The sequence below is a fragment of the Dendronephthya gigantea genome, unplaced genomic scaffold (assembly GCF_004324835.1).
Source record: "Dendronephthya gigantea isolate DGI-Jeju-01 unplaced genomic scaffold, DenGig_1.0 000267F, whole genome shotgun sequence".
Taxonomy (NCBI): Eukaryota; Metazoa; Cnidaria; class Anthozoa; order Malacalcyonacea; family Nephtheidae; genus Dendronephthya; species Dendronephthya gigantea.
This window is the reverse complement of record NW_021163277.1, coordinates 96,687-109,609: the sequence shown is the minus strand read 5'-3', so window position 1 is coordinate 109,609 and position 12,923 is coordinate 96,687. Positions and strand designations below refer to the sequence as shown.

General features: G+C 34.9%; 1 protein-coding gene across 1 annotated transcript; it reads left to right on the top strand.

Annotated features, from left to right (window-relative positions):
• Nucleotides 1-462: 462 nt before the first annotated feature.
• Nucleotides 463-6,513, top strand: LOC114541128 (contactin-4-like). Its single transcript, XM_028561116.1, has 9 exons — nt 463-604; nt 989-1,066; nt 1,647-1,895; nt 2,517-2,789; nt 2,987-3,235; nt 5,301-5,627; nt 5,880-6,152; nt 6,259-6,416; nt 6,505-6,513. The coding sequence occupies exons 1-9, from the start codon at nt 463-465 to the stop codon at nt 6,511-6,513; spliced, it is 1,758 nt and encodes a 585-aa protein (XP_028416917.1).
• The last annotated feature ends 6,410 nt before the right edge of the window (nt 6,514-12,923 follow it).

Here is a 12,923-nt window from a genome sequence, read left to right as displayed (position 1 = left end):
TACCCCAATTAAATCTAAACTTAATCGAACAGCATCAAAAGAACCGTTTATTTGTTCCTCTTGGAGGAATTGCCGTATCATGCGAGCAAAATCGAATCGCGCATCGGAAAATTAGCCAAACTGCTGTGCACCACAACTCTTAGAAGATAAGACTGGGACGTAGATAAATACGGTCACAAACACAATTCAAATTCTAGTATATTTAATTTCGCGCCAAAACACACTTGCGACGACGAAAAATAAAAAAAAATAAAAACCAAAAAAAAACAAAAACAAAAACAAAACAAAACGAGGCGAATTTTCAACTCCATCGCTGACGCCGGAGTAATAAACACGCCTCGCAACGAAGTATTATGTTATTCGAATCAGGAAATTGACCCCAATTTTGTGGACAGCTCAAAATACCGTAAACATGTCTTTGGACAGAGCATAATTTATTTTTATTTGATTTTCAAACTAAAAATGAAAACAAAAACCATTGATTATTTAGGAGCGATTCGTCCACCAAGTGGGACAGACTTGAAGTTATTTCCTCATATATTAAATAATGAAATAAAGTGGACATTTGATGGTAAAGCTTCTATTCGGACCTGGTTCTTCCCTGGTAGAGGAGGCACAACAAGAAAAACAATTGCTAGTTTGGGTGTTACTGGTGACATAACACTATTAACAAAAGTTTACCTGAAGTCAGTGTAACTCCACCAGCAACACTGGTTTTAGAGAATGTTGATCAAGATTACAACGGAAAATATGAATTTCAGATTACTCATGATGATGGAAGTAACAGTCTTTCTTAGATTAACGTTTTTATTGCGGGTAAGGTTTTATGAAAAGATAAGGTTTTACTGAAATTAGCTCTCATATGATTTAAATCGATGCAATTACTGCAGTCACTGCATGAATATTTCATATTTATCACTCTTCACTATAACAGCAAAATAATCCTTTTAGACATATAAATAACATGTATGTCTTATAATTACTTCAGCAAAACCAAATGTGACATTCAGTTGTTCTGATACCACGACGCTAAATGAAGGTGATGACTTCAGCCGTCTGTGTGAAGGTAAAGATGGAAATCCACCAGCTGATGTTACCTGGTTTAAAGATGACAAGAAGATTGGTTGAACAGGAAAGAGAGAACAATTGTTGACTCTCAGTAACGTTGATAATACACACAGTGGAACCTATAAATATGTCGCTGAAAGCGACTCTGATGAAATATATAAAGATGAAAAATCAATCAAAATAACAGTTCAATGTAAGTATGACAATAAAACAATACTCTGCATGTTATAATCAAAGGAAATCGTACCTTAAGACTTGATACGGCAGATATATCATTTGAATAATTTATCATAGGCCTATTAATAGTTTAAAAAAGTCGCTGTATAAATATATCAGTAGCTACTCCATTAAGATCCTAACATGATTTAAAAACTGAAGTTCACCATACGTTCCTCGTATAACCTAAAAATAGTTCCATAAGACACAGTGGCGTCGTGAGCAGGGCCAAGGGGAGTTAAGGGAGCATTTTACTCCACCCGCCCTCTAAAATTGGACCTCTTCAGATTTCAATTTCATTTATTGCCCTGTTTATTTACTTTATTCGCAAAAAATAAAAAATTATATTTGTTCACGGGCAGTCGAACCGAGGAAACCAGAATTAACATTCACAAGTAATCCAGCTCCACTTGGTGGCTCAGTTACCATATCATGTTCATCTGATGGTGTTCCTGAACCAAGTTATAAAATTACCCATAATGGTACCAAGGTCAGCACTAAAAAGTCGTTTACCATATCTCCAGTAAAGTGGAGAGATGCTGGAACTTATGAATGTTTTGTAAAGAATAATCTGGGAAGTGATTCAGTTTCCAAATATTTAACAGAAAAAGGTAAATATGATAAAATTGCACATATGGACACAACACGCAAAATTACATCTTAATATTATAAAGAATCAATCCTGTATCGCCAATCACTATTCTAAGAATATTTTAAAAATGCTAAATTGATTACTAATGTACTCTCTAATTTCTTTTTTGTGTATGTGGCATTTAATTTGTGTATGTCAGGAATGTCAGTTATTGGATTCGCGAACTTCTCTTCGGACTTGGTTCTTCACTCGTAGAGGAGACACAGCAAGAAAAACAATTGCCACTATAGGTGTGACTGGTGACATAACAGTATTCAACAAAAGTCTACCTGGAGTTAGTGTAACTCCACCAGCAACACTGGTTTTGAAAAATGTTGATAAAGATTTTAATGGAAAATATGAATTTCGTCTTACTCTGGATGATGGAAGTAACAGTGATTCCTATATTAACGTTTTTATTGTGGGTAAGGTCTTATAAAAAGACAAGGTTTTTTTGAGGTAATCTCTTATATGATCTAAATCGATGCAATTACTGCAGTCACTGCATGGATATTTCATATTTAGTATCACTCTTCACTGATAACAGCAAAATAATCCTTTTAGACATATAAATAACATGTATGTCTTATAATTACTTCAGCAAAACCAAATGTGACACTCGGTTGTCCAGATACCACGACGCTAAATGAAGGTGATGACTTCAGCTGTCTGTGTGAAGGTAAAGATGGAAATCCACCAGCTGATGTTACCTGGTTTAAAGATGACAAGAAGATTAGTGGAACTGGAAAGAATGAACGACTGTTGACATTCACTAACATTGATAATACAGACAGTGGAAACTATAAATGTGTTGCTGAAAGCGACCCTGATGAAAGATATAAAGATGAAAAAACTATTGAAATAACAATTCATTGTAAGTGCATGTGTATGTTGTGCACAGGCATTTGAGACTTCAACGTGGGAAGGTAATAGGACCGAGTAGTAAATTTGGCAGACTATTGGGATGAGGGGGGGGGGGGCTAACAGGCAGATATTAGTTGTAATTTCGTCATTGGCCTCTAGTCTCATCAATTCGGAAAGTTATTTGTTTAGACAATTTTTGTTCTTCAGTTCGACCCCACGTGACAACAATTACTTTTATGCCAAAAAGAGCCGAAGTTGGTAAAGCAATGAACATCACATGTGAATCAGAAGGTCTTCCTGAACCAAGTTTTATCATAACCCACAATAACACCGAGATTATTGTTGAAAAGACGTACAACATACCACAAGTGAATTGGAGTGATGGTGGATTATATCAATGTATCGCAAGGAATATACTTGGAAGCAATTCAAAGTGTTATTTTCTGACCGTTTCAGGTAAGGTTGGTTTAGTCTGATGCTGTATTATAGGTTCAAAATGTTGATACAATCCTGGTTCTTTGTCTTTAAGAAAATGTCATGCCATGAATAAGTTGATCGTGTTCATCGAGTCTTATGCAATATAACATTATATGCGATTTGCAACCCATAATACCTATACCATAATTTATTCGTAGTAATTCAAGGTTTCGTCGTTGTTGGCGAATACGTTATTTCAGAATTATTATGGCGCGATTTCTTCTTACGTTGCTTGTGGACAGTCTGCATGGTTCAGTCTGCATGGTTCATTATGGGTCGGGAAAACGTTGGGAAAGTTTACTATCGTATTACAAAAAGAAAAAAACTTCATTGCCATGCATTGACATTCTTTTAATTTGTTTGCATCAATGCTGACAATACATGTTGAAAATAATGTTTTAAACGAATCCCATTTAAGGCAAATATTCTAAATGTGTTTTTAGGGGAGACAACATCTTCTACGAAAGTAGACTGTGATGTAGGTGACAATGTTGTAGTATGGCATATCGTTGTTTCATTGATATTGGGCATCGTCATTGGATGTCTCCTTTCCTACATCGTCTCATGGTCGCATCGTAAATTCAAAAGCAAAAAAAAACAGCGTTCAATCCCTGAACATTCAACATCTCAAGGTAACACAACTTACCAGGAACTAGATCTAACAAAAATTAACACAGAAGATAATTATCAATCGTTAAAAGAGAATACCACGGAAATTCCACGAAATGAAGATGTACACGACGATAACTCAACTTACACGCAGTTGAGCAAAACCAAAGAAGTGGAGAACAACTACAATCTTTAACTTGACACAGTTTTTACTACCTTATTTATGGCCACGGAACAGATTTATTCATAACAATACTTTTATTCGATATATCTTTTAACCAGGTTCCAGCTGATCTGAAATCATGAGGTCATGAGACTGATTTACTTTATTGAATCGGAAATAACATAAAAAGAATTCTGCAATATTTCAAAGATTCTATACGTGCTGGTTTGTTTGTTAGTTTAACATTACACTGACCGAACTGGGTAAAAATACATTTTTAAATCCGTAATTTAATACATACTGAATATCCATTGAGCACCTCTTGAAAATTGTCGAAATTGTTTCAAACTAACATTACATGCTCGACTGCATTGCATTCGCACTGAATTAAATGGAAATCCTTGATGGAAGTTTCGTTTTCATATATTTACATATTATACCAAGCGACAATACCAAATGAGTCTGAGAAGGCGGAAGAACGTCACACCACACTGCATGGCAAAATACGAAAACCACGAAACAGCGTTTAGTGGATCTATATCACAGGAATTTAACGAGTTTTCACTGGTTGATTTAACCTCAGTGTAACAAGTATGTAACAAGACTGGTTGGTTTCAACTACTAGTTTTACTGATTCATCGATATATTTCCGCCTGATAAGAACAATCAAACTCAAGACTAGCTATATTGCACGTATAATATTACAAACAACAACAAGATGCTGCCAAATATTTCGCTACTTACTTGCATCATATTCTATATTCATGTACGGTCTGAAAGATTTAATCGTAACTTTTTAATGCAGGTTTCACTGACTTCCAAACTATGGTCGTTCTTGGTTTTCTCGCATTATTTTGTTTTGCTTTTACGTTTCTTTCATCGGAAGGTAAGCAGTTGGCCTCGATGTGACGTGTGGCAAAAATGTATATGGCGCAAAGTCTTCGTCGTAGCTTATTTAGAGATGTTAAAAACCACATGTCACTTATAAATGTAGAACAGCAAAGCAGTCTTAACATCAATGGGGACTGATATTCTGCTATATTTTTAACATGCTTGTTGTGATGACTGATGAGATTAATCTTTTCACCTTTTATACTTAATATCCTGAAAATATTCGAATAAACGTTTAAAAGCTGTTATTCTTAATTTAGATTGCGATACAATTTCATTTCGGGAGCAGCTCAAAATACTGTAAATTAAACATGCATGAGCATAATTTTTTTAAAGATATTTTCTAGCATAGAATAATAGAATGACATTTTGATTATTTAGGAGCGATTCGTCCACCAAGTGGGACAGACTTGATGTTATTACCTCATAAATTAAATAATGAAATAAAGTGGACATTTGATGGTAAAGCTTATCAGCGTGTTTGGTTATTCACTCGTAGAGGCGACACAGCAAGAAAAACAATTGCCACTATAAGTGTGGCTGGTGACATTACAATATTCAACAAAAGTCTACCTGGAGTTAGTGTAATTTCACCAGCAACACTGGTTTTGAAGAAAGTTGATAAAGATTTCAATGGAAAATACGAATTTCGGCTTACTCTGGATGATGGAAGTGTCATTGTGTCTTATGTCAGCGTTTTTATTGCGGGTAAGGTTTTATAAAATGAACTTCAGGTTTTCTTAAAATCGTAAAACTTTCGCCGGTGATGTCATTTTTGCCTTAAAAGAACACATGATATCCATATAACAGTTTCTCGCAGTCGAGATTATCAGTTAAGCTCTTTGAGGTCGGACACTCGGATTCAAATTGATCGCTTCGTCGCTTTCCACTATATAGCTAATTAAAAAGTAACTTCTTCAAACACTGACAGTGTATATATGGTTCATAAACAAATTTTAGAGAAGCCAACAGTGAAATTAAATTGTTCTAATACCACGACGCTAAATGAAGGTGATGACTTCAGCTGTCTGTGTGAAGGTAAAGATGGAAATCCACCAGCTAACGTTACCTGGTTTAAAGATGACACGAAGATTGGTGGAACAGGAAAGAAAGAACAAATGTTGACTCTCAAAAATGTTGATAATACAGACAGAGGAACGTACAAGTGTCTTGCTGAAAGCCACCCTGATGAAAGATATGAAGATAAAAAAACAGTCAAAATAATAGTTCATTGTAAGTATGTATAATATGCAAAGGCATCACAAGTATATTTAGTTGGACTTAGATGAGGTAAATAGGAAAGAAGAAACACAGCTAGGTGAATTTTTTGGTTTTTTAGTTCGACCCCACGTGACAACAATTACTTTTATGGCAAAAAAAGCCAAAGTTGGTAAAGCAATAACATCACATGTGAATCAGAAGGTCTTCCTGAACCAAGTTTTCATAACCCACAATAACACCGAGGTTATTGCTGAAAAGACGTACAACATACCACAAGTAAAGTGGAGTGATAGTGGTTTATACCAATGTATTGCAAAGAATATACTTGGAAGTAATTCAAAGTGCTATTTTTTTATCGTTTCAGGTAAAATGAGTTTAGTTTGATGCTGTATTATAGGCTAAAAATGCTGATACAATCCTGGTTCTTTGTCTTTAAGAAATGTCATACCATGAATAAATTGATCGTGTTCATCGATTCTTATGCAGTACAACATCTTATGTGATTCAGTTGCATCCCATAACATACCTATACCTAAGTCATTTCAGAATTATTATGGCGCGATTTCTTCTTACGTTGCTTGTGGACAGTCTGCATGGTTCAGTCTGCATGGTTCAGTCTGCATGGTTCAGTCTGCATGGTTCAGTCTGCATGGTTCAGTCTGCATGGTTCAGTCTGCATGGTTACGTCGCCAAATCCACGCATAAATTACCTGATTTAACTTTTTTTTGTCGGAAAAGTTCTATCAGAATTGCAAAATAAAAAAACTTCATTGTCATTGACATCCTTTTAATTTGTCTGCATGAATGGTGACAATGCATGTTGAAAATAACTATTTAATGTAATTTTTTAAACCAATAAATTTAAATCAAATATTCTAAATGTGTTTTTAGGGGAAACAACATCTTCTACGAAAGTAGACTGTGATGTAGGTGACAATGTTGTAGTATGGCATATCGTTGTTTCACTGATATTGGGCATCGTCATTGGATGTCTCCTTTCCTACATCGTCTCATGTTCTCGTCGTAAATTCAAAAGCAAGAAAACCCAGCGTTCAATCCCTGAACATTCAACATCTCAAGGTAACACAACTTACCAGGAACTAGATCTCACAAAAATGAACACAGAAGATAATTATCAATCGTTAAAAGAGAATACCACGGAATTCCACGAAATGAAGATGTACACGACGATAACTCAACTTACACGCAGTTGAGCAAAACCAAAGAAGTGGAGAACAACTATCAATCTTTAACTTGACACAGTTTTTACTACCTTATCTATGTCCACGGAACAGATTTATTCTTAACTATATTTTTATTCGATACATGATTTAACCAGGTTCCAGCTGATCTGAAATCATGAGGTCATGAGTCTGATTTGCTTTATTGAGTCGGAAATAACATAAAAAATATTTCTGCAATATTTCTAAGATTCTATACGTGCTGGTTTGTTTATTTGTTTAAAATTACGCAGAACTTGGTACAAAATACATTTTTCAATCGGTAATTTAATACATACTGTATATCGATTAATTAAGCACCTCTTGAAAGTCTGGTTTTAAAGAATGTTGGTAAAGATTTTAATAGAAAATATGAATTTTAGCTTACTCTTATGATGGAAGTAACAGTGATTCTTATATTAACGTTATTGCGGGTGAGGTTTTATAATCGTAAAACCATCGTTGATGTTAGTTTTGCCCTAAATTAACACATCATATCTATAAGCTCGCAGTCGAGATTATTAAGCTCTTTAAGGTCAGACACTCTTGATTTAAATTTATCCATGCAATTGCTGTATAGTACGTGTCTTCATCGCTTTCTACTATTATAGCTAAGCAAAAAGCAACTTTCAAACACTTACAGTGTGTGTATGATTCATAAAATTTCAAATTTCAGAAAGCCAACAGTGAAATTAAATTGTTCTGATACCACAACGCTAAAAGAGGGTGATGACTTCAGCTGTCTGTGTGAAGGTAAAGATGGAAATCCACCAGCTGGTCTTACCTGGTTTAAAGATGACAAGAAGATTGGTGGAAGAGGAAAGAAAGAACACAGTGGAACGTACAGGTGTGTTGCTGAAAGGCACCCTGATGAAAGATATGAAGATAAAAAACAGTCAAAATAATAGTTCAATGTAAGTGTGTATATTATATGTAAAGGCATTATAAATATTATAGTTGGATTTAAATTCCCTCAAATTTAGAATTTTAAGATTTAATCCAGTTTATGCCAAACAACGAGCAATTTTAGAGCGATTGAAAAACCCACTATACGGTGGATAGCGCTATCTGCCTTTCGAACAAACGGCCCCAGATTTACGATTCTCCCCTAAGGCTGCAGGCAGACGAACAGCGGGAAATCGGCAGGTTTGGATATTAGCCTGATGCGCAAGTTCCTCACAAAATAAATGTCGCGCCCACGCGTAACCCTCTAATAACCTGTGGATACATATTTGCATATCATTACAAAAATATCCGAATGCGGAAGAACTTCCCGACATACAGACAACATTGCATTGATATACAGTATTCTGTAGAACATTGGATCAGAATTGGAATTTATCTTGTAATATAGATAAAGGTGAATTATAATATAAGGCTAGTCGCAACAGGAATAGTTTCCTAATCATTTTTCTTTGACATGCATGTCATTCAGCACTGTGTCTCTGGCATAATATATAGTTCTGACGATTTTACGACATGAAACGCGGACTTTAGTGCTAACAAGGGCAGATTTCGTATATTTTATTGATTCTATATTTTCAAATGCTGACGTTTATTGAAATCTCCATATCAATATCGTTCTATAGTTCAAAGTAGTTTGTTGCGTTTCCAGCCGAAGTCACACACAGCAAGGTATGACATTCAATGAAATTAGCAATTTTAAACGTTCAAAGTACGCACACCGGTGAATGAATTTGTTTGGTCGTTTTCAAAAAATATTATGCCCTTCTTCTTCAATGGATAGCATTCTGGACGTCAATTGAAACAATCCACTTAGTTTCATGTTTAAAATATATTTTTTGCGAGGGTATATGTCAATTCTTCTATACTGATATGTCTAGATTTTAAACTTGCGAAGGTTGGACGGTCAGCAAAAATTAACGTGATATTCTGAATATCATGCTTCTAAGAATTTTATACCTATATATAGTACCGATCTATGATTCTTTAACTGTTGGTAAAAATTTCGATTGTATGAATGATAGGCGTACGAGCTCGAGCCGCGGGGGAAAATGTTCCAGGTTTTTTCGGCATATTATATTTCATTTATACAGTGCTCTAACGACGTTTTTTAAGTATAACGACAAATCCAAATTTATTTATTTAAATGGTTCAGTTTTTTCAAACCAGGAAGAGCGCTTTGATAGCATTTGGCTGAGGCTCGAACAATGGGATGTGCAACGCATAAAATCTAGCCGTTACTCTGGTAATATCTCGGGTTTAAACTTTCAATCTGTAGTTCCGCGGGTATTATTTCGAATACCGTGTGTTTATTTTTTATACAGGTACACTGACTTCAAAAAATGACTTGTTCTAGTTGCCTTGTTATTCTTTGGTTTGCTTTTATATTTTTACTATCGGAAGGTAAGCGGTTGGTCATAGTGAACCAACAGGGCCAGCTGCCCCACTTAACTTTTACCAGCTGGGACAAGGGGGGAAAGATGCCTTTTCATTTTACACGATTTAATTTGTCTTAAGTAGAAATCAGTGTTAAGTTTAACTGACATATAATCGATGACGTGAGTTTACCGTTGAAATTTTTTCGCCCCATACATGGAGATTATGCAAACGGAACGTTTGTAGATCGCCACATGAATTAAAAGTTCGACGTCTGAAACACGCCTAACATTCTATAAGAATTTTTGATCTGAATATAATTAAAAAGCATAGATTGCAAAATTGAATAAATCTCATTGTCATACGCATATTTATAATTTCATAAAGATTTTAAATATTATAAAAACGTTTATTATATTTAGGAGCAATTAGTCCACCAAGTGGGACAGACTTGAAGTTATTTCCTCATAAATTAAATAATGAAATAAAGTGGACATTTGATGGTAAAGCTTCTATTCGGACCTGGCTCTTCACTCGTAGAGGAGAAACAGCAAGAAAAACAATTGCCACTATAAGTGTGACTGGTGTAACACTATTCAACAAAAGTTTACCTGGAGTTAGTGTAACTCCACCAGCAACATTGGTTTTGAGGAACGTTGACAAAGATTTTAATGGAAAATATGAATTTCGGGTTGTTCTAGATGATGGAAGTAGCAGTGATTCTTATATTAACGTTTTCATTGCAGGTAAATAAAAGTGTTTGCAAAACATCGAGCTTTGTGTGCATGCATGCGTTTTTTCTTTTTTGGATGATTTCGTGGTCAGGGGGTGTTCCGCTTGTTTTAGCGTTGTCAAAAGGCAATAATTGAGTAGGGATGAAATTACGTATAATGATGTAAGTTTCATATGTATATTATAACCACAAGAATTATAGGCGATTCTTAGACATGCTGACTATGCTGACCCGCCTAGCGTTAATGGAAATAATTTTTCGCGTATAGTTTTTCTTTCAAATTTCAGATTCTGTGATTGTGTAATTCAGGTGGGGAGGGGTTGACACTTGTTTCTCTGTATTGCCCCTACGAAAATTTCGATCCTACATCAATCCCTGTCACGACCTATAGCTTTATTGCTGTTTACTAGAACCGTAAAATGACATTTTCAAAAATTTACTGTGTACGACATTTAACTTCATTAATTTCAGCAAAACCAAATGTGACATTCAGTTGTCCTGATACCACGACGCTAAATGAAGGTGATGACTTTAGCTGTCTGTGTGAAGGTAAAGATGGAAGTCCACCAGCTGATGTTACCTGGTTTAAAGATGGCAAGAAGATTGGTGGAACAGGAATGAAAGAACAATCATTAAATTTCAGTAACGTAGATAATACACACAGTGGAACCTATAAATGCGTTGCTGAAAGCGACCCTGATGAAAGATATAAAGATAAAAAAGCAATGAAGATAATAGTTGAGTGTAAGTATGATTGTAGCCTTGCAGGGCAATGAGGCGGGGTTGATGTGGAATAACAATTTGCCAGGCCAATATAAACGATATTTTACCACTCTCCCATGCTCTCATAGGTTTCCACTTTCATCTGTGAAATTAATGTTTCGTTTGTTTAAATGCAGTTAAACCGAGGAAACCAGAATTAACATTCACAAGTAATCCAGCTTCACTTGGTGGCTCATTTACCATATCATGTTCATCTGATGGTGTTCCTGAACCAAGTTATATTATAACCCATAATGGTACCGAAGTCAGCACTAAAAAGTCGTTAACCATATCTTCAGTGAAGTGGAGTGATGCTGGAAGATACGAATGTTTTGTAAACAACAATCTGGGAAATTATTCAGTCTCTAAAGACTTGAAAGTAACAGGTACATATATATATATATATATATATATATATATATATATATATATATATATATATATATATATATATATTTTAAATATCGTGCGGAAAAACAAGAAACTTAATAAATGACGCGAAACACGAGACCATGGCGAAGAATTTTGGTGTTTGATCAAATCAGGCTATCCAAACACTGGAAACCATTAAGTAATTGTTTTGTAAAATAACAACACTAAGGCAGGGACATGCACGTCGAATTCAATAGAAACGTATAGGAAAATTCTGTTCGAACGTGAAATATGTTTATTTTTTGAAATTCGTGTAAGATCAAAATTTTAACCAAAATTTTAAAAGACAATAGCAAGTGGATGATTTTAATTTGGCGTTGAAACAAAATACCAGGCCCAGTTGTATAAAAGTTAACATTTAACTGTAGTTAAGGACAGAATTGGCCAATCAGAGACGTGTATCGATGGAAAGATTTGCTTTAACACAGGGTTAAGCTAACCGGCTTTTGAACAAATATATACATATATATTTTTCTTTAGTGGGTAAAGATGAACCGAGTTGGCCAAGAACGACAAAGTCAATGACAACATCTAAAACAAACAAGTCATCAACAAGCAGGTCTATGGATTATGAGGAAAAAAGTAAGGCATGATACTACAGCAAATTGTGAAGTTATATTTAAAATAATTAAAACATTGAAAGCAATTTTTTCAGGGATTTTACTATCATCTACCAACGTTAAATGTTAAAATTTCTCTATAGTTTAATTGTTGCTGTTTCACTCAATGCTTCGCACGATTTGCCAGGTCTCAACGAAAGATTTGTTGCATATTTATTTACAGGTTCAAATGATACAAGTTGTAAAACTGAATGGTACATTATTGTTGTGACTTTGGTGTCTGGAATTATCATCGGGATTCTCCTGCCAAAAATTGTTTCATTTTCCCGCCGAAAATTCCAAAATAGAAAACCTCAACTATCAAACCATGAACCTTCAGCATTTCAAGTTGATTCAACTTATCAAGAACTGGATCTTAAAAAAATGAACAAGGAAGATAATTATCAATCATTGAGTGGGAATGTTGCAGGAAATGACGGTGTAAATAACGATGAGTCAAATTATGCAGAGTTGAACAAAACAAGAGATGTTGAAAACAATTATCAATCTCTAAATTGAACCAGCTAATTTTGTCAAAACCACTCCAAGCACCACTGCGCGCTCGCCTATTTTAAACTGACCTCTATACAATAAGTTAATGCAACGTTATATATTTTACTACAATCTTGTACCCAGAGCCCGCGTTCCTTTTGGAAGGAAGCTTAGGGCTCTGGCATAATCCATTTTATTCTCCACA